This window comes from Carcharodon carcharias, chromosome 16 (genome assembly GCF_017639515.1).
Source record: "Carcharodon carcharias isolate sCarCar2 chromosome 16, sCarCar2.pri, whole genome shotgun sequence".
Taxonomy (NCBI): domain Eukaryota; kingdom Metazoa; phylum Chordata; class Chondrichthyes; order Lamniformes; family Lamnidae; genus Carcharodon; species Carcharodon carcharias.
The window spans coordinates 56,523,356-56,547,952 of NC_054482.1; the positions used below are offsets into that span (position 1 = coordinate 56,523,356).

At 42.0% G+C, this 24,597-nt stretch overlaps 1 protein-coding gene across 3 annotated transcripts in view; it reads left to right on the forward strand.

Moving 5' to 3' along the window:
* The window catches only part of pde4ba (phosphodiesterase 4B, cAMP-specific a), a 753,168-nt gene that overhangs the window by 531,808 nt on the left and 196,763 nt on the right, over positions 1 to 24,597 (forward strand). For 2 of the 3 annotated variants that reach the window (XM_041207962.1, XM_041207961.1), the window contains one exon: positions 14,684 to 14,878. In XM_041207962.1, the coding sequence (XP_041063896.1) occupies positions 14,684 to 14,878 (195 nt within the window). Of the gene's footprint in view, positions 1 to 4,375; positions 4,548 to 14,683; positions 14,879 to 24,597 lie in introns of those variants that run through there. The other variant, XM_041207963.1, reaches the window with a different exon arrangement.

Sequence of the window (24,597 nt, forward strand, 5' to 3'; positions counted from 1 at the left end):
GGATAGCCCTTCTCACCCAGCAGCCAACCATGCAGTTGAGCCGGAGCACTGAAGAGCCCCGGCACCTGGGAGTGTCCGAGGATGTAGGCATCATGGGAGCTGCCTGGGTACCTTGCACAAACTTGCAGAATCTGCATCCTGTGATCACACACTATCTGCATGTTCATGGAGTGGAAGCCCTTCCTGTTGACGAAGGTACCGGGCTCACCTGCTGGCACCTTGATGGCCACATGTGTGCAGTCTATAGCACCCTGGACGTGGGGGAAGCCAGCAATGGCCACGAAGCCTCTGGCTCAGTGTGTATGACTTGCCTGGTCGCAGCGGAAGTGGATGAAGGTCAATACCCATTTGAACAAAGCCTTTGTAACCTGCTTGACACAAGTGTGGACAGCTGATTGGGAGACACCACAAAGATCATCCACCGAGCCCTGGAAGGAGCCAGAGGCATAGAAGTGGCGGGCAACTGTGAGCTTCAGAGCCGCTGGCATGGGGTGTCCACCCACACAGGAGATATTTCAGGGCCAATCATCTGACAGATATAGTTGACTGTCTCCCTTGACAGTTGGAGCCTCCTTCGGCACTGCACCTTAGTCATGTTGAGGTAGCTGCTTCGCCGCCTGTATACCCTGGCAGCAGGATAGTGGCGTCTTCTGCGGGCCCTTCCACCTTGTACAACCTCTTGGCCCTGTGCCCCTTGTGCCTGCGCCTGGCCTCCCAAAGGTGGCTCCTCTGGAGGCTGATTGTCCAGTCCTGGCCTCCTCCTTATTCTATCCCTCCCTTCCTCCTCAGAGGAGCTGCCTCCAGTAATGTCAGAACCCATACCCCCAGGCTAAATGGAGGCCTCCGGAAAGCTGCAGGCCCGATAAAGATTACTGTCTGCAGACTGGTTTCAAAGAACACAAAAAGCTCTTGGAAATCGATGTGGACTGCTAACAGCCAAACAGGCAACTTTAAAACACTTTCTGCAATTAAAACTTAGTGGAAAACATGAACAACCCCTCTGAGTCCACATATCCCGCCAATGCATGAGTTTTATTAAAAAATCTCCTACCCGCCTACCCGTTGGGCCCGTGCGCCGACCTGAAGTTCGCACAGGCACCTCAAAATTCTGGACAATTGGCAAGTTAAGGGCCTTAACGAGGCCTTTAATTTATAGCGCGCGTGTGTCCCGCTGCTGTGCGTGCCTGCCGACCGAAATATCGCGATGCCGCGTGCTGACGTCGGGACGCAGCGTGCGACATTTTAAGCACTGATGTGCGGGCTCCACAACCTGCACGTCAGCTAGAAAATTCTGCCCTATGATTCCGCAGAAGTCCTGTCACACACACACACATGCTATAATTGCCGAGGAAGTTTAAACTCCCTATGGGCTGATTTGCATTATCTGGGACACTCAACAAAAGTCTCCAATGCCGAGCTCAGGATCAGAGACTTGGGCTAGATACATGGGACTTACCTGGATAATTATCCTGAGAATGTTACACAGTTTAATCTCTGGAGTAATTCAGAGATTAGCCAGCATAACTAAACTGAGCACGACAACAAATTTCTTCCCCTGACCCAACCCAACTACCCTCGACCCAAATCCTCCCCCACCAATGCCACCTGACATGACTACCCCCGATCCAAATCCAAATCAACTACCCCCCACCGACTCGACTGCCCACCCACTTACCCAACCACTCATTCATTCACCCACCCACTCTTTCACCTACCCACATTCACTCATTCACTTCCCGTGCACTCACTCACCTACTCATTCACCTGCCCACTCACCCATTCACTCATTGAAAGACTTGAGACTTTTAAAAACTTACCTGAATATGAAAGCTGCTGTCATAAAAAAGAGGTGTGTCCTCCCTTCATCTGCCATCTTGTACACTCACTGGAATTGCCCTGGAGAGGCTATGCTGGTCCATTTATGCTACAGCTGGGATTTCCAATTGGAAATCTGAGATTGGAAACTCCAGCTGAAAATGTGCTACATAGATGTGGTGCAGAAAACCTCACAGGCAGAGTGAATGCACCCAGCATTCTGCTGACCAGAAGATCTGGGCCTCTATTTTTTTCAATTCTGCCTGTTATAATTTCAGTTTCTGAAGAAAAACAGCTTCCTAACTTACTAATCTTGTTCTATGAAAAGTCCTTGCTAAGGATTCAAATTTCCTAGCGACATTGTAACAGATCCTTCTTTGAACCTAAGTTTGTGCATGGCATGGTTATTGAAGTCAGGCTGTGTAGAAACTGTAGAAAGCAAAGAAGGGAAGCCAATTGGGTCATTTGCTTTCCTGCCAGGCAGGTTAGGTTAAGATTACCCCCATTGATTTTCATGGTACAAGTGATGTAGCATGAAGAATTGGCGCAAGCACATATTTGACTGTAACCCTCATGACAATACTGGCATTATCAACTGTTTTATTTACCTCAATTGCTTATTCATTTTTAATGCAATATTATTGTCATTGAAATCTTCACAAATTTCATGCTACCAGTATGTATATTAAGCCAGAAATCTTCATACTTATTTAAGGCCTGAAACTAAAATGTACTTCGGTGCAGTTGGTCCTATATTCCACTTTTATGCAGAATTTATAACTGTTTATGTTATAACTGTCATTTTGGTTTGTGGCTGCCTTAATATCGCCTTATGTGGAGTTAAGTGTTGCTCTAGAATACTCCTTGGGACATTTTATTACCTTAACGGCACTGTATAATATAATTAGTTGGTTTCCATTGCAATCACTTCACATGAATATGCCACAGTTATTGGTAATAATAATTCTTGCAGTGTGCCCAGTTTGTTAGATTGTTTCCTCACTCTTCACGTGGAAAAAAATGACCATATCTGGGACTTTGGTGTCTATCACCGTAACCAATGAGATTTAAGGATGGAGAAGAGGAATGATAGAGAAGGAAATAGGCTAATTTAAAGTCAATTAGATATAGATAGAGAAATAAAGGAAGGGAAAGAAAGAAATTCTAGTGGCCAAATGTTGGTGTTAGCTTGGGGTGGGGGCAGGTGAGGTGGTGCAGAGGCATCATTCCCTGCAACTAGATGGTAAGGCCCTCGATGGCTCTGATATTGGGACTAGGTCTTAATCTCATTTCCATAAAGTCAACAAACTATGCAGAGCAATAGACAACTCACTAGTAAAGTGCAATGGAAAATTGCTTGCTGCTGGTATCATAGTGATCCTCTGAAACCCAAGGAAGGGTGTGACTGGGAAGGGTGGCATTTGGGTTAGGAGGTATCAGTGGCTCTGGTGGAGGACCAAGCAACAGTAGCAATTTCAGAGGAGAATATATGTAAATCGGAGGAGGGAGCAGTGGTATTTGGAGAAGAGGGTTGGTGTTCATCAACTGTTTAGGTTCTTTAGATGTGGGATCCTGGAGCACTGCAGCTCTTCACAGCTCCGTGTTCAGGTTTGTACACTCAAAAAAATTACCACCTTGGTTGCAGCCTAAGGACTGGTTTTCCTGAGTCAGCTGGGGCTGGCTTCCCCAGGACATACTCATCTTTTGCAATGGGTGCCTTAAACAGGCATAAGGTCCCTTATTTGCATATGCAAAAGAACAAAAGCCTACTTGAGGCATGAGCACTGCCAATTTTCTGGCCTTTATCTATATAGTAGGCGGCACACTTCAAGCTTGTAATGAGCATATGGTTTCTGCCCACCATATTGAAGGCTCAGGAGGCCAAATTGTATTCAAACAATGAGCATTTCATATCTGCTATTCTGGGCCATTGCCTCTCTTCCTTATATTCAGGGTTCACATGGTTGGTTGATATTCCCTAGTTTTCCTTCTGTGACCATTTTTTTTCTGTTGGAGAGAAGGAAGATAATGTTACAGACCAGTGAATGGCATGGAAACTTGCCCCATATGAGCTCATGCATGCCACAATGATTAGGGGTGAAGGTGCCTTGTCCCTTTTAATGAAGTGCCCTTGAAGACTTTCCAAAGCCCTTATGACAGGCTACTTGACTATTTGGCGAGGTAATCCTTTTATGAATGAGTGCTCCTGATACCCAATTACAATCAGAGTCATAATCTAGTCACAGAACCACTTATTGCATAATCAGAGGACCTACAACTCACAGGTGCTCCTGCCAGTCAAGAGAACATCCCTTTAAAATGGCAACAGCCAGACTGTCAGCATTAATGGGGCAGTAAGTCTTACAATTCCATTTTGAGCCCATTGCAACTCCAGTAATGCTGATTTGACTTGCCGGAAATCACTCAAACAATTCATGCTGTGTATTATGGCCAACCGTCAGTCCATTCCAAACAATAGAAAGTCCGCTTCAGGATGTTGGACATGCACATTCCTTTTCAGTTCACAGTAACAGGATTTGCTAAGAAACTTTTTGTGCGTATGTATTTCAGTATAGTCAGATTACACAATACTGAAATGTGGGACAAATACTGTTTGCAAAAATGATTCTTCATTCTGATTCTTGGGACTTTCCTGTAAAGCGTCCCACTGAAGTTCATTTTTCCTTCAGCGAGGAAGATATTAAACGAGCTCGCCTGTCTAACAAAATCAGGTTGGTACTCTGATGTTTTCTTTCTGCACCAAATAGTTTCGTGCCTTTAAACAACTGTTAAATTCAGAACAATCTTATTTACTTCAATTAAACTGCTACAGATTGTGAATCTGTTTTAAGTTTTTTACAAAATGTATGTGACAAGCGAAGGCCTTCCTAGTTTACTTAGCTAAAAAGTAACCCTTAGTTTGTTCAGCTTGGTACTTGAAAGAACTTCAGAATATCAAATAGTGAAATACAAGTCTCACCTGAGCACCTTATTCTTGGCTGTGAAACAAAGTTGTTTCCATCCTGTATCTATGCAATTCACTACAGAATCCATACTGTAGAAAACAAAGTGAGGTAAAATTGTAAAAGCTACATAATAACAAAAAACATTAATGAATTTGTTTGTAATTCCTTTGTTGTTCCAATAAAGCCTTCATCTGTAGGATATCACCTTCACTACATTAGCAGAGAGGGTACCTTTATATGAGTTTTGAAGTCATAGCAAATTATATTAATATTCTATGAATGTGGCATATATCACGTACTAAAACTGTACTAACAGACAAGAAAAACAGTTGCTTTTAATTTTGCATGTATTTTCTCTTGTAATTATTTTTGACATTGTTCCTGCGTTATTACTGAGCTGTTACTTTAGCCATTTTTCTGTTACATTTCCTAACTTTTGGCCCATTTGGCAATGCTGGTAAAGTGACATTCCCTGTCTGTTTATACTAAAAAAAAGCTGGGTTAGTAGTATGAATAACTTTGGCACTTAGAGGATATCAGGATTTAAAAACTACCTTTAATGTTTGAACCTTTTCTAAGATATTTTATATTCAGCGTACACTGTAGGTAACTTGTATGCCTTTTGATACTTTTAGTGTCAGTACTAGATAAGCTTTATTTTATCTTTAGCTGTTGTAATTGCAAAAAAAACTTCTCTTTCTCTTATGATGGTTCAGTTGTTGAATACAGTTTCGTTGGCACCATCACTGTTTGTTACATGGCACAGCTGATCATTTTAATGTGAATGACTGCGGGTGTCAGTAAGCTATTTGACCATGAAGGGTGTCAAAACCAGTCACCTGATCTTCATGAACACATTTTCCAGCAGGGGTCATTGATTAGAAATCAGAGCCCAATCAACAATAACAACAGGCATTTAACATAGTAAAACATCCCAAAGCTTCACAGCTTATCAAACAAATTCTGACACCAAGTCACACAAGGAGATATTGGGACAGATAACCAAAAGTTTTTATATAAAAAAAGAAACAGAAGCTCAAGGGTGATGATCTTGGGATTACCACCTGAGCCACATGCTGATTGGCGTAGAATTAGGAAGATGAATGCATTGCTGAAAGACTGGTATGGGAAGGAGGATTTTCATTTCACGTGACATTGGCAATAGTCCTGGGATTAATCCAACTGAACTAGAATAGGACCAGTGCCCTTGCAGAAACGATAAATAGGGGTGTCAGTAGGGTTGCCAGCTTTGGCTGGACATATTCCAGGAGACCTTGGCGGGAGTGACATCGCAGAAAGCCAGCGGCATGGTAGGAGCAGGTCTGGGAACACTTGAAAATGCTAACACATTCCCAGGGGATCATCTTTGTCCAAAATATCTCCTTGCCTAAAGAAATAACATAAGAAGTGCATGTTATTCTGATGATAAGCCCCGTCCCTTGGATTTGGGCTGTCCCAGGTAAAGGAAGATCCTACCTGTAAAAATGCCCAGCTTTGACTCCCCCTGGATCATTTAAAAGTCCTGGGCCACAGAGCTATTGCAGCCAATCAGAGTCGCAGCACTACAATGTTGCACTTTCGGAAGTGAATTGGCTGCATCCAATCAATGGCCAGCTGGAGTGTCTGAATATTTGGCAAGCACTGAGGGCACCGTCATAGGCCTCACCCATGCTCACCTGCAGTGTCAGCTACCTGTATTAAAGATGGCGCAGACCAAACAAACACAAATGAGAGAAAAAAAAAACTCTGCCTTGGGAAGTCCGGTCTGCGTGCCTGCTCTCTTCACCATTGGTGTTGCAGTTTAAAATCTCACAGAAAGCTTTCTTTGGCCACCGGGACATTAATGCTAATTTCAGGAGACTCCCATCAATTCAAGGAGGGTTAGCAATTCCAGCTGCCGATAGGACTTTAAACTTGTCAAGCAGTAAAAGGATCAGTTATTAAAGATGAATTAAACTGTCTGTAAAGCAATGAAAGCAATGAACATAGCACCCAAAACAAAACAGGAGAACTGGAGGCAATAATCTGTAGCGTGGAATCAGATGTGGTAGGGACAACTGAAACATATGGAATTTTACCCTCCCACTTACCTACACCATCCCTGCCCTTCTCCATCCCCATCCCCAGCTGATGGTTGCTTATAGTTGAAGAGCATATGGACAGCCTGCACTATCCCTTCCACCTTTGCCCAGCCACTGCTCCAGCCTTCCCTGCCTTCTTCCCTTTCCTAGGTCCTTATCCACGCAAGTTGCACTGATATCACCGGTACTCTAGCATAGGCTGGCATTTACAGATGCACCCCATAGAGGACAATGAAGTGACAACTCACAGAATCACAGTGCAGAAGAGGCCCTTCGGCCCACTGAGTCTGCACCAACACATGAGAAACACCTGACCTACCTATCTAATCCCATTTACCAGCAATTGGCCCATAGCCTTGAATGTTATGACATGCCAGGTGCTCATCCAGATACTACTTAAAGGATGTGAGGCAACCCGCCTCCACCACCACCCTCCCAGGCAGTGCATTCCAGACCATCACACCCTCTGGGTAAAAAAGTTTTTCCTCACATCCCCCTAAACCTCCTGCCACTTACCTTGAACTTATGCCCCCTTGTGACTGACTCTTCAACTAAGGGGAACAGCTGCCCCCTATCCACCCTGTCCATGCCCCTCATAATCTTGTACATCTCTATCAGGTCGCCCCTCAGTCTTCTCTGCTGCAACGAAAACAACCCAAGTCTATTCAACGTCTCTTCATAACTTACATGTTTCATCCCAGGCAACATCCTGTGAATCTCCTCTGCACCCGCTCCAGTGCAATCACATCCTTCCTATAATGTGGCAACCAGAACTGCACACAGTGCTCCAGCTGTGGCCTCACTAAGGTTCTATACAACTCCAACATGACCTCACTACTTTTGTAATCTATGCCTCAATTGATTAAGGCAAGTGTCCCATATGCCTTTTTCACCACCCCACTAATTGCCCCTCCGCCTTCAAAAATCTATGGACACACATGCCAAGGTCCCTTCGTTCCTCAGAACTTCCTAGTGCTATGCTGTTTATTGAATATTTCCTTGTCAAATTTCAAAGTGTATCATCTCAACAATGTCTTCATATAAAACAGTACTTGTCAGTCCACTTTTTCTTTCAGGAGCAAAAGAATCATTTGTAAAGGCAGGCAAGGTAGGAGAGGGGGTTGGGTGTCGGCTTTGGGCAAGCTTCACACAAGTTTAGTTGTCAAAAGCCAAAAAATGGGTGAGTTGGGGTTGGGTAAAATAAAATATTTTAAAATCTCAAACCTACTCCCAGGAGGCAGGTTGGCTGTTTATAATAATATAATATTATAAGGCTGGTTGCCTCACACTAACCCACCTTACAGCTTTAACTCTGGCAGTGTTTCAAGACTCGGGAAACATGGCTGCTCAAGTTAGGTGAGGATAGTTTTGAAGAAAAGGCACAGCTTGTGAATCAGAGGAAGTAGGTGTGATTCCTCCCAGCCAAACGTGATACATTCTCCCATGCCATTGTATCCCCACCGATCATCAAATCACACCCCCATCCAAGACCCTGGAGTCAGAGATTGGATCTCCCCCTTGACCTGAACTTGTCCCTCCCTCCCAAGGTCAGGAATCAGACCCTGATTCATGCCCCCCCCCCCCCCCCCCCCCCCCCCACTACTTCAGCTACAGGCTTTCTACCTGCTCCCGTGCCTCCTCCACTGTGCACCCAGCCCAACAGTGAGCCAAGCCTGTCAATTAGTGGCTTGCAGCAAAAACCTTCACATTCCTTTATTGTGCAAATGATTTTTTTATGACCCCAACAATTATTTTTGGGATTATCTTCAATTTGTATTTTTTCTTGTTGCTTTCTCACCAATGTAGCAGAAACAATCTATTGATATTTATCCTAAAAAAAACACTTCATTATCGGCAAAAATCTTTCTACGTTCTTTAACTTACATTTTTATTTAAAGTCACCGACTTCATGAATGTGTTTTTGACAAGTCTAATCCCATCTCACAGAAGAAAGTTTTTATAAAACAAAATAAGTGCAAGAAATTCTCTACAGATTGTTCAGTATCTGTGAAGAGAATAGATAAGGTCCACATTTGAAATGTTAACCTTCATCAACTGACCCACTGTAGGTTTGAGCTCCCTATCCTTCCCAGTTCTGAATGATTTGTCTGGTAACCAGACTGATAATAGGTAGGAAGCAAAGGTCTATGCTTTTGTAAGCAAATTCGATTCCTTTTAAAACAAGTATCACAGCAGACTTCTGCTGGCCCCCTCCTGTGCTACCTCTCTAAACTTGGATGAGGCAGTTTAGGGTTAGGTTTGAAATTTTTAAAGCTTTTATCTCACCTACGCTTTGAGCTTTAAAATTTACTCCCATGGTCTTTATATCTTTCTGCAAGTCAAAAATATTATTTCTTTTATTCATTCATGGACTGTGGGCATGGCTGGCTAGGCCAATATTTATTGCCCATTCCTAATTGCCTTTGCGAAGGTGGTAGTGAGCTGCCTTCTTGAACTGCTGCAGTCCATGTGCTGTAGGTACACCCACAGTGCTGTTAGAGAGGGAGTTCCAGGATTTTGACCCAGCGACAGTGAAGGAATGGCGATGTAGTTCCAAGTCAGGTTGGTGAGTGACTTGGAGGGGAACTTCCAGGTGGTATTCCCATCTATCTGCTGCCCCTGTCCTTCCAGATGGTAGTAGTGGTCTTGGGTTTGGAAGGTGCTGTCTAAGGAGCCTTGGTCATGGTATGATTATAAAGTGCCTCATCAGTTCTTCTTTAAAATTCCTCGAACAGGAGAGATTCAGAAAGGCATGTGTAATCACCTGCATCTTTGAAATGGATTTGACCAATCAGCAAATGAAATTTTCATCTATACATCATGCCAAAATCCATTTCCCCAGTTTGGGCAGACACTACCTATGGTTCAAAGTGGGCAATGATTATGTTTGAGGATTTTATTAAATGGCTTTTGATTATTGACATGTGAACCTTTCCATTACAACCAAAACTGAAGATACCCATTCAGCACCGGTCAGTGCTTTCCTATCAACAAACTCGGTAATGTGCTTCTTGACACATTTACTTTCGCCAGAGTTGGTTGCTGGCTGGCAACAGTGTAGGTAGGATATTGGGATCAATTTGAAAATCCAGAATGCTTCCTGGCTCCCCTTTTCCTTTTGAAGATTTTCCTTCACTTGAGCCATGACACTAAATGGAATTATAGCCTTACTAAATGGACTAAAACTTGATCAAGATTAGGTACTAGAAAGTCTGACTATAATTAAAATTTGATAAGTCACCAAGACTCAGTTGGGTGCATCTGAGGATGCTGAGGATATTAAGGGGAAGAATGAGATATAGAGTGGGTGTCAGAGGACTGGACAATTTCAATTCTGATATCTTTGTTCAAAAAAGTGTATAAAGATAAACCCAGCAATTGCAGGTCAGTCAGTTAAACCTAAATGGTGGGAAAGCTTGTAGAAAGGATAACCCAGGATGAGATCAACAGTTACTTGGACAAGTATGGATTAATTAAGGAAAACCAGCACAGATTTGTTAAAGGCAAATCATGCTTAGCTAACTTAATTGAGGTTTCGATGACGTAAAGGGGTTGATGAGGACAGTGCAGATGATATGGTGTATATGGACTTCCAAAGATGTTTGATTAAAATTGTCACATAATAGACTTGCCAGCAAAATTGAAGCACATGGGTTAAAAGGGAAAATGGCAGTGTTAATACAAAGTTGGGTGAATTACAGGAAACAGTCACGCTGAATGGTTTGTTTCTGGACTGGCAGAAGGTATAATGTGGGGTTCCTTAGCGCTCAGTAATGCTTTTCTTTATACATACTAATAACCTAAACTTGGGTGTACAGGGCACAATTTCAAAAATTGCAAATTACACAAAACTTGGAACTATTGTAAAAAGTGAGGGGGATAATGATAGACATTTGATAGGAAGAACAAGGAAAGTAAACAGAAAATAAAGGATACAATTCCAAAGGATCTGCAGGAGCAGAGACCTTGGAGTATATGTACACAAATTATTGAAGATAGCAGGGCTGGTTGAGAAAGTGATTAAAAAACATATAGGATCCTGGGCTTTATAAATAGGGTATAAAAGCAAGGAAGTTATGTTCAGTCTCAACTGAACTACAGTGTCCAATTCTGGGCACTGCACTTAGAGAAGGATGTGAAGAAATTTGAGAGGCAGCAGAAAAGATTCACGAGAATAGTTCCTAGGATGAAGGACTTCAATTATGTGGATAGATTGGAGAGGATGGAGCTATACTCCTTAGAGAAGAGATGGTGGAGAGGAGATTTGAAAAATGTGTACAAAATCATGAGGAGTCTAGACGGGGTGGATAAAGACAATATGTTCCTATTCGTGGAAGGGTCGAGAACCAGAGGACACCATTTTAAGGTAGTTGGCAAAAGAATCAATGATAACACGAAAAACTTTTTATGAATTTAGGATCTGGAAAGCAATGCCTGAGATTATGGTGGAAGCAGATTCAATCATGGCTTTTGAAAGAGAATTGGATAAGTACCTGAAGAGAGAAAATTTGCAAAGTTATGAGGAAAGGGCTGGGCAGTGGAACTAGCTGAATTGTTCTTGCAGAGAGCCGGCATGATCAAAATTAGCTGAATGATCTCCTGTGTTGTAACTCTTTCGAGTACAAATACGTTTCCATCTGTTCCTATTCAGATGAAGTTACATTGTTTCATGGTTTGCCATTGTGAGATTTGAACTCTTGATTTTTTTATATATATATATAGGCCTCAACTGTAACTCTTTCGAGTACAAACCTGTTTCCATCTGTTTCAGATGAAGTTACATTGTTTCCCATTGTGAGATTTGAACTCTTGACCTTGGGGTTACAAACCCAGTACCATAACCACTTGGCTATTTAGGCCAAGCTAAGAAGATGTAACTCTTTTGAGTACAAACCAGTTTCCATCTGTTTCAGATGAAGTTACATTGTTTCATAGTTTGCCATTGTGAGATTTGAACTCTTGATCTTGGGGTTACAAACCCAGTACCATAACCACTTGGCTATTTAGGCCAAGTGTCTCCTGTGTTGTAACCACTCTTTAATTCAATGTGAATTGAAAGTGGAGTCATTGGTATTAATCTGTTGCCAATTGGATTATTACGGCAGCAATTCAATCTAAGTACCAGTATGCTAAATATACTTTTAAAACATTGTTTAAATGATTATGAGAATGTATCTTCAGATTTTGATATAAGTCAGTCAAGCTGTTTGACATACGTCGAAGAATCAAGCCAGCTGAAATTAGTGATTCAATGACAGTTGTGTCTGGAGTGAAGACATTAGCCAGACCTGCAAGATGGGACTACACTAAAACAATATATCAACAACTTGCATTTGTATAAAGCCTTTAATGCACTTCATAGGAGCATTATCAAACAAAGCTTTACATTAAACCATGGATAATTCTGTGGTCAAGAGTTCTAATTGCATATTTTATTGGACTAATGACGCATGGATCAGCAATCTGCAGCCTCAAGCCAGCAAAGTAATTTATGTTTTTCTAAGTTTTAAAAATTTTCATCCTGTATTATAGACTCTGGGGGCTAATTCACCTGTCCAACCTGTCTGGCAATGCAGTCCCCAGACACAAAGGAAAGCAAATGGGGACAGAGATGGCATTTGCATCTTTACATTGCCCTTAGGGAGCAGAATGTCTACATCTGTTGTAGAAACAAACAAAGGGCAAGCATTGAAATGTGTCATCAAATTCCTATCTCATTTTCATTCAGGGATTGGAAGGACGTTGATTTTATTTTGTTCCAAAAATGTTGGTGGTAGGCCTGGTGCTTGCCTGCCCCTCCTTCTAGTTTGGAGGCTCTCAGAAGATCAGCAGCAATGCAAAGGAAGGCCTAAGTTCATCCTCCCTTTGTACCTTTGAGCCTGGAGATCTTCCAGTTGTTATTCCAACAGATAGACCATTCTCTCTGCTGCCAGCCTCTGATGTCTGCAGGAGCAACTGTATTTCTAACTACAGGGTAAAGCCCTGCTCAGGATTGAACCTGTGCTGGAGGCAGATCAGAGATGGAATAATTAATTACCTGTAGCCAGATATATAATTTGGGTATACTTCGCCTGCTTGGTGCCAGTCACAGGAAGACATAATCCACTCCTTAGTGATTTATCAGAAACTATAATACTGACTGGCCTATAGCTGTTTTGCTTATCCCTGTCTCCTTTGGACAAGAATGTCACATTTTTCACCCTTCAGTAAGTCCCCTGGCACAATTTTCCTGACCACAGCATTTTGGAAAGTTATTGATTCACCACTATTTCTTCCTTAATTTCTCTCAGGATATTTCAGCATAAACCGTCCAAGTGCTATCGACCATCAGTTTGAATAATTTCTTCAGTATTCTTTATCATTGAGAAGTAATTTTGCATTTTTATGAGCCAACTAATATTATGATTTAATGATTCACTGTTACACATTGCATGATATGAATAATGTTATTACCTATTAAAGCAGATCTACATTGGCACTGTTAGTTGGCCATGCTGTTTTTTTGTCATTCCTGGGAATTTTTAATCAATGACTTTTATTTCTATTTTGCTGAACATAAGTAATGAAGCGTTAGAATCCTGAAGCTCTTAACCATTGGAATCATCTAACTGTCTTAGGTATATTTGTGCATTTGATTGGGAAATTGTTCATTTTACTAAATATATTACATTCCTAACCCCAACAAGACAGACCTGTTTCGTTCCTTCTAACATGATGTTTCACAATATTCCATGTGTTTTCTATCTGTTTCAGAAGCTTTCTAAAATGTATTGATCTTCATTCATTCCATTTCCTGCACTACCATTCCATTTATTACTGTATACTCATTTCTTTCAGATGTTTTACTGTTCATGTGGATATGTGGATCTAAGTTTTCAATATGTTTTCTTTTGTGTGAAGGTCTTTTCCCAGGTCTATTGAGCCTTTGTTTTGATCACAATTAATTTTAAAATGATCATCCTTGTTTACAAATTCATCCAAGATCTCCTTCAGCCCCACAGCTTCCCAAGATATCTGCACCCATCTAATTCTGGCCTCTTGAACACGCCCAATCTTAATCGTTCCACCATTGTTGGCCATGCTTCAGCTTCCTGGGCCCTAAGCTTTGGAATTTACTTTCTAAACCATTTCATCTGTCTACCTCACTTTTGTCCATTAAGACACTCCTTAAAATCTATCTATTTCACTCAACTTTTCATCAAGTACAGGATGTTGCTACATGGGGCTCTATTGTTCAGCATGTTGCTTCTGATTGCTGAATAAATAAAGTACCTGTAGGTTTAATTAGTCTATCCAACATACTTTTTCTCCATCTGCCTAAGAAAACCTCTAAGTAATACTTGCCATTTTTTGTCCCAAACCAAAGACTATCAAGTATTTTTGTGGTCTTTCTCACCATACCAGTAATTGATGTAATAGTTCTGACATCTTTTGGCTGCTTAAGGAGATGTGATGCACTCTCTTAATCGTTCCAAGTTCTCTTACAGCTTTTCTGTTTACTTACCATAATGCAGCTCTAAGCTTTTTGCAAAAAGTAAATTTGACATAATTGATTTGAAGAACTGTACAATTCTTGTGCTTAATGACTGGATTTGTTTGATTTTTCTCATGCACTTTCTGATGGCAAGCTCAAAGTTCCATTGGCAGAGGCCTAGAATCAGAGCACCTACCTGCCATACTAAGCAGAGCGTTTAATGATTTGTGGTTCAAGCAAAACAACAAAAACAAAATGCAATAAGATGATAGATTCATTGTTAACAACCTTTTAGCATATATAGAAGCATATGTCAATAAAGCTTTTTTTTGTGTGTTTTCTAATAGTTTTGATGTTGAGAATGGTCCCTCTCCAGGCCGGAGTCCATTGGATCCTCAGGTCAGCCCTGGATCAGGACTTGTATTGCACACTAATTTTCCAAGCCACAACCAACGACGAGAATCCTTTCTGTATCGCTCAGACAGCGATTATGAATTGTCACCAAAGTCTATGTCTAGGAATTCATCAATTGCAAGTGAAATGTAAGTTGGTTGGTAACTTCATAGCATTCAGAGCTGTTAATTTTGGACAAACTTGATGCTTTCAGTTATGGTGCAACCATATAGTTGGAGGCAACGCATCAGAAAGATCAAAATGATTTAAAACAGTAACCTGATTTGTCACCTGCTTTAATTGGGGTTTGCTGATTACAAACTGAACAATTCTTCAACTAAAGTTAGGCCAACAAAATTGCATTCCTTGGTAACTGCAGGAAGAAGAATTTTTAACCATCAGAAATCACCTGGACAGAGTGGCCTCACACCAACAAGGATAGACATAGCCTATTGTATAAATTGACCCAATGCAAAGCTTTGATTTTAAAAAAGGTCATCTTTTAAAGTGAAAAGAGTTTTGATAGCTTTCTGGACCAGAATTCATGTTTTAATGATTGAAAATGCTTGAAATTAAATCAATCATTTTTTTAAAGGTCACACTGATGAAGTAAGCCTGTGAGAACTGCCAAGAGTATTGACACTTGCATGCACAAATCCAACTTCACAACATGAGTAGACAGTGAAATTGTGGCTCCTCTAAATTGTCACTTGCATCATTATGAAAATTGAGTTCATAGTACACCTTTCGCTGCATTAGAAATATGAATTAAATATATTTTCTCTTTATCTTCATCTACCTTTTCTTCTCTTCACTTAATTTTTTTCTCCCTCTTTTCCTTATCTTTCCTTTCGAATCCCCTTTATGTTTTTCCCACCTTTCTTGATATTCTATCTCCTTATTTATTATTTCTATTAATTTTTATTTTGCTATTTCTCTCTTCACAGCAAGATTGGCGGCAATTTTTTTTCTGCATTCTCTCACCATTCACTAAGAGTGAGATAACACAATTGATAAAGGATTATCTCAGAACTGATTATAATGGCAGTGACCATCCTCTATCCTACAGACCTTGTATTTTAATAGGGCCCCTTCCTGACTGCTATGACTGATGGAATAGTTCTGACTCTATCATACTCTATATATTACAACAATGACAACATTTCAAAAGTACTTCATTGGCAGTAGGTTGCTTTGGGGTATCCTAAGGTTGCGAAAGGTGCTATATAAATCCAAGTTTTTCTCCCTTTTCCTTTCTCTAGATTTTCCTCAGCAGATAACAAGAGAAATGTCAGTTATTACTAATGCAGTCACTATACATGGGAGGGCAAAAGCGCATGATTTCACATGTAAAATTCCAACTAAATGCTGAAGAGTTGATAGGCCTGCATCATGACCAATTCTTAGTGACATTTTATTTGAAGGGCAAAAATGTACATACACTTGTGACAGATTCTAAATTGAAATAATGGCGTTGTGGTACAAGTTGACAACTTTGCATTGAAAGGAAAGTATATTTTCTGTGATATCACCCAACTGCACCCCTTTTTCAGTTAATTATCCATGCCTTTGTTATCTCTATTCCAATGCACTTGGCTGGCCTGCCGCATACCCCATACCTCAGTAAGCTTGAGGTCATCCAAAAATCTGCTGCCCGAGCCTTAATGTGCACCGAGTCCTATCCCTCCATCACCCCTGTGCTCAGTGACCTATGTTGACTCCTGCTTAAGCAATTCCTTGATTTTAAAATTCTCTTCCTTGTTTTCAAATCCCTCCATAGCATCATCCTTCACTATCTCTATATTCTCATCCAATGCTATAACTGTCTGAGATCTCTGCGCTCCTCCACACCTGGCCTCTTGAGCATCCCTGATTTTAATCTCAACACTACTTGGAAGCATTGTAAACTGTAAGGAGGATAGAGTAGAACTTCAAAAAGACAAATTGGTGGAGTAGACAGATAAAGTTCAATGCAGAGGAGTGTGAGGTGATGCATTTTGGTAGGAAGAACATGGAGAGGCAATATAAAATAAGGGGTATAATTCTGAAGGGGGTGCAAGAGAAGCGGGACCTGGGTGTATATGTGTATAGATTATTGAAGGTGGCAGGACAGGTGGAGAGAGCAATTAATAAAGCATACAGTGTTCTGGGCTTTTATTGTAGGGACATAGGGCAGAATTTTATGAGTCGGCGAATGGGGGGGCGCGACCCGCTCGCCGACATGTAAAATGACACGTGGTGATGTTGGGGGAACTCTTGACGTCACTGCACCCAATTTAAATTTTCAAGAAGGTGAGAACGCAGCCAAATCAGCTGCGCGCCCGCCGACCTGTCAATGGCCAATTAAGTAATTAAAGGACCTGCCCATCCAACTTTAATGTTGGCGGGCAGGCCAGGAGTCAGGTGGGAACTAGAAAAAACATGAAACCTCAGCCACAGGTGGGATGAGGTTTCATGTAGGCTTTAAAAAATTTTAAAAAGATTTTGCAAAAATTCTGGACATGTCCCAACTCATGTGACATTCTCACGAGGGGACTTGTAAGGGAAATTTTATTTTTATATTTTTGTCTTTTTTACATGTACAGCTGATCTCCCCGTAGCACCACTTAGCTTCAGGGAGATGAGTGTGCTCTTCTATGTGCATGCACGAAAGAGCGCACTCTCGATTTTGGGAATAACCCCCCTTAGGCCGCACAGGGAGCGCATAGCACTTCTGTGTGGATGTCACGATGGGCGGGCCTTAATTTGCCCGCCCATGTTAAATGGCAGCACGCCTCCGATCAGGGGCGCCGATCGGAAGTGCGCCCATACATGCCCGCCCAACAACTTCCTCCCAGGCGGGGGGCAAAATTCAGCCCATAGAGTCCAAGATCAGGGAGGTTTTGCTGAGCTTATATAAGACACTAGTTAGACCTTAGCTGGAGTATTGTGCACAGTTCTGGGCACCACACTATAGGAAGGATGTGAACACATTGGAGAGAGTACAGAAGAGGTTACAAAGATGGTTCCAGGGATGAGAAACTTCAATAATGAAGATAGATTGGAGAGGTTGGGACTGTTCTCCTTAGAGAGGGGAAGGCTAAGAAGAGATTTGATAGAGGTGTTCAAAATCATGAGAGGGCTGGATAGAGTTGATAGGGGGGAAACTGTTCATGCTTGTAAAAGGATTGAGAATGAGAGGCCACAGATTTAAAGCGATTTACAAAAGAAGCAAATGTGATGCAAGAAGAAATTATTTCACACTGCGAGGTGTTCGAGTCTGGAATGTGCTACCTGCAAGTGTGATGGAGGCAGGTTCAATCAAGGCATTCAAGAGGACATTAGATGATTATTTGAATAGAAACAATGTGCAAGGGTGTGGGGAAAAGGCAGGAGAGTGGCACTAAATCATAATGCTCATTCAAAGAGCCAAGCATACACAATGGAGCAGATGGCGTCCTTGTGCACCGTAACATTTCTGATTCTAACCACGGCTGTGTCTTTAGCTGCCAATGAGCTAAACTCTTAATTCCCTCCCTAAATCTCTCCACCTCTCTTTCCTCCTGTAAGATACTCTTTAAACTATACCTCTTTGATCAAACATTTGGTCATCTGCCCTGATATGTCCTGTGTGTCTCAGATAATGCTCCTATGAAGGACCTCAGGACGTTTTGCTATATTAAAGGCACTTTATAAATACAAGTTATTATTGTTATGGAATTTCACAGTCATTCTCAACCAAATTCTCAAGAAATAGGTACAGAAGATGTTGTATGTGGAAATAATCAAAATTTAAAAAGAATGAGCTTCACAGGTACATTATATGGCAGAAAGCTGTCAACTAAAATAGTTTTCCTGAACCAAAAGGAATTGGTTAACTTTTTAACATGAAATATAAATATTTAAGATGTTGAGTCTTGAAAGTTTCCATTTGTGTGGTAGAGGATTGATTTTCAGCAGCATACGTATCCTGTACAATCATTTGGGTTTGATGGCTAATACTTTGTAGGCTTGTAGGCAGGAGAGTGTTTCAGAAAACAAGCAGGGACATAAAGTGCCTCTGCTGAAAGTTTTTAATTTAAAGTATCTACCCATCCTCTGAATGCACTAACTTGTGCTGAAGCATTTTCCAACGATTCAAGTAGCCAATCAGTTCTGTTGAAGGGTCATGAGGACTCGAAACATCAACTCTTTTCTTCTCCGCCGATGCTGCCGGACCTGCTGAGTTTTTCCAGGTAATTCTGTTTTTGTTCAGTATCTATCAGTATCAGTAGCTCACTAATCAATCTAATGAATGTCAACAGGTGAATCAAGCATTGGGGGAACAGGGAAATCACACCCGAATTTGATTCAGTTCTTGCCAAAAGAACACATAGCTGTGCATGGGTTTCTGGATAGTCTGTTCCATTGTCAGGAAACATTAGGCTCCGTAAGATTGCCACCTTTCCCCCAGGTGAGATCAACAAGTTCAACACAGACCAGGGGCTGAATTTCCCACCCACTGGGGGGGGGATGTTGACGGGCAGGCGCGTGCGGGTGCGCTTCTGATCGGCACCCCCGATCGGAGGTGTGGTGCCATTTCATGTGGGCAGGCCAATTAAGGCTATGCGGTCTCTGAGTGGGCAGGGGCAGATTCCTAAAATCGAGAGTGCATTCTTTCGCGCATGCACACAAAAGAGCGCACTCGTCTCCCTGAGGCTAAGTGCTGCCTCAGGAAGATCTGCTCAAAATGTTAAAAAGCTAGAAATAAAATAATAAAATTTCCCTAACATGTCCCATCATGTGACAATGTCACACATGAGTTGGGACATGTTCATAATTGCCAAAAAAACTTTATTAAAATTTTTAAAACCCTATATGAAACCTCATCCCGCCCGTGGATGAGGCTTCAAGATTTTACTACTTCCCGCTGGGGTGCCTGGCCTGCTCGCCAACATTAAGGTTGGACGGGCAGGCCCACTAATTACTTTAATTGCTCTGTCAATGGCCTCAATTGGTCGGTGAGCGGGACCCACCCCCGCTTGTTGACAGTAAAATCCAGTCCCAGGAATTTTCTGGTGAATTAGTACTACATGGAGAATGGTGAATTTCCATCAGGCAGTTTGAAGGGTTACAGAATTCTAATGGAAGTCACTTCAGCAGGCAATTTCCAGAGTAGATCAACAATAAAAGTTAATTCTTCATTTTGATTTCACTGACGCTGAGACAGTACAGTTGGATAAATAATTAACAACATGCAGGCTTGGCAAGCAGGCTGCATTACCCTTTGAAACCAATGCTTTTTTTGTGCATGTCTCTGTTATTTGTCTGGCCCATAACAGTGCCCCCTCATAGCCCAATGATCTGGAATTAATTCAGCTAAAGGTGCAAACAAAGTATTACATAGAATTTAAGAAACAAAAACAGGTTATTTGCCCCAACAGGTCTATACAGGTGTTTATGCACTATATAATTCTCCTTTTACACCTATTTCATCCAACCCTATCAATATATTCAGGTCATCGACCTGAAGCTTTAACTCTGTTCCTGTTCCACTAATGCTGTCAGACTGAGCATTTCTGGATTTTATTTCAGATTTCCCACATCTGCAGTATTTTGCTTTTGTCCTATCAATATCTTGATGAAGTACTTTTTTTTAAAATTCATTTATGGGTTGTGGGTGTTGTTGGCTAGGCCAGCATTTATTGCCCATCACTAATTACCCTTGAGGGAGGTGGTGGTGAGCTGCCTTCTTGAACCACTGCAGTACATATGGTGTAGGTACACCCACAATGCTGTTAGGGAGGGAGTACCAGGATTTTGACCCAGCAACAGTGAAGGAGCAGTGATATATTTCCAAGTCAGTGAGGTGACTTGCTTGGTGACTAGATGGTGGTGTTCCCATGTGTCTGCTATCCTTGTCCTCCTAGATGGTAGCAGTCATGGGTTTGGAAGGTGCTGCCTAAGGAGTCTTGGTGAGTTTCTGCAGCGCATCTTGTAGATGGTTCACCCTGCTGCCACTGTTTGTCAGTGGTGGAGGGAGTGTATGTTTGTGGAAGGGATGCCAATCAAGCGAGCTGCTTTGTCCTGGATGGTGTCAAGCTTCTTGAGTGTTATTAGAACTGCACTTATCCAGGCAAGTGAAGAGTATTCCATCATTCTCTTGACTTGTGCCTTGTAGATGGTGGCCAGGTTTTGGAGAGTCAGGAGGTGAGTTACTTGCTGCAAGATTCCTAGCCTCTGACCTGCTTTTGTAGCCACTGGCTAGTCCATTTAGTTTCTGGTCAGTTAGTATTCACGGTTCTCCACTGGACCATGGTATATAGGGATAAAGTGAAAAATTAATTCAGCAGAAACTGAGCATGTGTAGTTAGTTTCCTGAAGGTGCCTACTTTTACTGGTGTACAATTCCATTGATGCTGGCTACTGTCTAGTATCTTGCCCAAATATACACTTGTGATGTGAGTTTTGATAGTAAAATGTCGACCTTTTGAGTACATGCTGCTGATGGGGAGTCACACCTATTGGCCATGTATATATTTAAATTGCAGCCATCCTTCCATACATTTGTATTTCCCAATGTGCGTTATTGGATGGCGAAGGGAAAAAGTATTCAGAAAATCATCTGTTACCACCTATTTGGCACAGAAAGACATTGAGACTCTCGCCTATTCTGTCCTCACTGAACTTCCACACTTTCATAGTTATTTGTCACTGGGTCGTGTTCAGGAGCAAGAGCCCTAATTGATTTAATGATCGTAGCTATCCTGATGAAGCTGAGGCTAATTATGCTGCTTCCACCACTGCCTTAGCTGAAATCAGCTAATTTCATCACAAATTGGGAATTGAGCCTGGGTCTCACAGCTTTGCACTGACCACCTGAGCCATGTGAATAGTGGCCATACAAGTCTGCTGTACAGCTTCTGGGGCTTGATTTTCAACTAAGCAGATGTTAGTCACTCACAGCCAGTAATAAATATGTTCTAATTTTATTTACTGCCATTGCTATTTCCACTGCTGCCAGTAAGCTCCACGTCAGAAAACTTGAATGACTCCATGGACGTATTTTGTGCCAGAAACACAAACAGTATCAGCAATGGGAAAGAGCTGGAAGTGAAGTCCAGCTGGATTAAAAGAGCAAATTCTGATTTTCTTTTGCAAATTCAAAGCTTGCTCAACACTACTTTTATATTACCCTGGGCTGGCACTCTAATCACTACAGTGGTGACTGCATCCAAAGCATTCAACAGCAATACCAAAACTGGCATACTGGTACAACAGAGCAACAATCTAATCAAGATATGCCATGAGAAATCAGGGGGCTAGCAACACAAGAGTATTCAATATAACATTAACTTGTGTTCGTAAGAGCATGATGCAGTTTGGTGCCAGAATGAAGGTAACTTCAAAACAACACTTATATAGTACAAAAGCAAAATACTGCAAATCCTGGAAATCTGAAATAAAAACAGAAAATGCTGAAAGTACTCAGAAGGTCAAGTAGCATCCGTGGTGAGAGAACCAGAGTTAACATTTCAGGTCAATGACTTTCATCAGAATGGGAAATGGTTATTGATATAATAGGTTTTAAGTAATTACAGAGGTTGGGAAGTTCAGAGCTAGGGGAAGGCAAAGGGGAGGAAAGAAAGAAAGTATTTGCATTTATATAGCACCGTTCTTGAGCACAGGATGTCTCAAAGCATTTAACAGTCAATGAAGCACTTTTGAAGTGTAGCTAATTTGCTCAGAGCAAGCCCCCATAAACAACAATGCAATCATGACCAGATAATCTGCTTTTTCTTTCATGCATGAAATGTGGGTACCACTGGCAGGGCAGCATTTATTGCCCATCCCTAATTGCCCTTGAGAAGGTGGTGCTGGACCACCTTCTAGAACCACTGCAGTCCATATGGTGTAAGTACACCTACAGTGCTTTTAGGGAGGGAGCTCCAGGATTTTGATCCAATCACAGTGAGTGAAGCATGATTTGTGATGTTGATTGAGTTATAAATATTGGCCAGGCTACCGAGGATAATGCTGCTCTTCAAAATAGTATCATGGGATCCTTTACATCCACCTGAGGGGGAAGACAATTGGTTTAACATCTCATCCAAAAGACGACGCCTCTAACACAGCATTCCCTAAGTACTGCACAGGAATGTCAGCTTTGATTTTTATGTTCAAGTCGTTGAGTGGGTCTTGAACCCATACCTCCTGACTCAGAGATGACAGCGCTATCGACTGAGCCACGCTGAACAAAAGGAAAGGTCTTTGATGACAAATGGGTTGATTGTGCAAGGCAAAAGAGGATGGTAATGGGCCAAGGAAAGAAACAAAATATGGGCCTTGAAGAACTTCAAATAACAGCAATAGATCCAGCAACTGCTCTCCAAAACATGGACGCAGTGGATGTGTAATAAAATTGTTGAACTCAATGTTGAATCTGGAAGGCTGTAAAGCATCTAATTAAAAGTGAGATGCTGTTCCTTCACCTTTCATTGAGCTTTATTAGGCTAGGGAGCTGAGGACAGGCAGGAATTTTCCGGCCCCATTGGCATCAGGCATCATGGCGGGTGGGGGCAGGGAAACAATATAGCAAGAACGCCAAAAATTTCACACTATCATGAAACCAGTTTGTGATCGTCTGCTCCACCTGTCAATGACTGGACGTGCTTCCCCCTGCAGCACATTGGGAAATTAATTAGATGCTAAAGTATTGAAATTATAAGCCCAGCTCGCCAGAATCATCCCTCCATGCTAGACCTTCCGGGCACGTCGGCATAATTGCATGCCAATGTATTTCTCTATATAAGCGACATGCACCTGGCGAACTGCACTTCGACTGGGACTTGGAGGTTTTTCTGCCTATCTTGCTTTGGGCAGCACTCACAGTCATCAGCATTAGGCTTCGCAGGCAGCACCACATCACTTTTAGGGAGGGGCTCGCAGGCAGGTGTCTACCTACCAGACTATTTTCAATGGCTGCAGGGCTAGGGCTTGATAAGGGAAGGGGAAGAAGTCACCTCAGGCAAGGGAAGAGGCTGCAGGGCAAGAGTTGTACTGGGGAAGGGTATCCAGGGTGTTTGTGGCCTTCTGCAAGTGGCTTCAAGATGGTGAGGGCTGTGGAGGTAGTCTCCAGAGGAGATGAGGCCAGATGGACATGTGAGATAAAAATAAAAATAGCTGGAAAAACTCAGCAGGTCTGACAGCATCTGTGGAGAGGAATACAGTTAACGTTTCGAGTCCGTATGACTCTTCATCAGAACTGAGAAAAAATAGAAATTAGGTGAAATATAAGCTGGTTGAGGGGTAGAGCTGAATAGAGGGCATAGTGATAGGTGGAGGCAAAGAAGAGATTGCCAAAGATATCATAGACAAAAGGACAAAGGGGTGTTGACGGTGGTGATATTAGCTAAGAAATGTGTTAATGGTGACATTAAGGGTAGAAAGCAGGATGAGCAGGTGACAGATAGCTCTATTGGGAGTGGGGTGGGGGGAAGGGATCGAAATAGGCTAAAAGGTGGAGATGAAACAATGGATGGGAATACATTTAAAAATAATGGAAATAGGTGGGAAAAGAAAAAGGTAATTAAAAAATGTAAATAATTAGAAAAAGGGGGATCAGAAAGAGGATGGGGATGGAGGAGTAAATTCATGATGTGAAGTTGTTGAACTCAATATGTCTATTCGGAAGATGAGGTGCTGTTCCTCCAGTTTGCTTTGAGCTTCACTGGAACATTGCAGCAGGCCAAGGATGGTCATTTGGGCATTAGAGCAGGGTGGTGTGTTGAAATGGGCAAGCGACAGGGAGGTCTGGGTCAAGCTTGCGGACAGGCAGAAGGTGTTCCACAAAGTGGTCACCCAGTCCGTGTTTGGTCTCTCCAATGTAGAGGAAACCGCATTGGAAGCA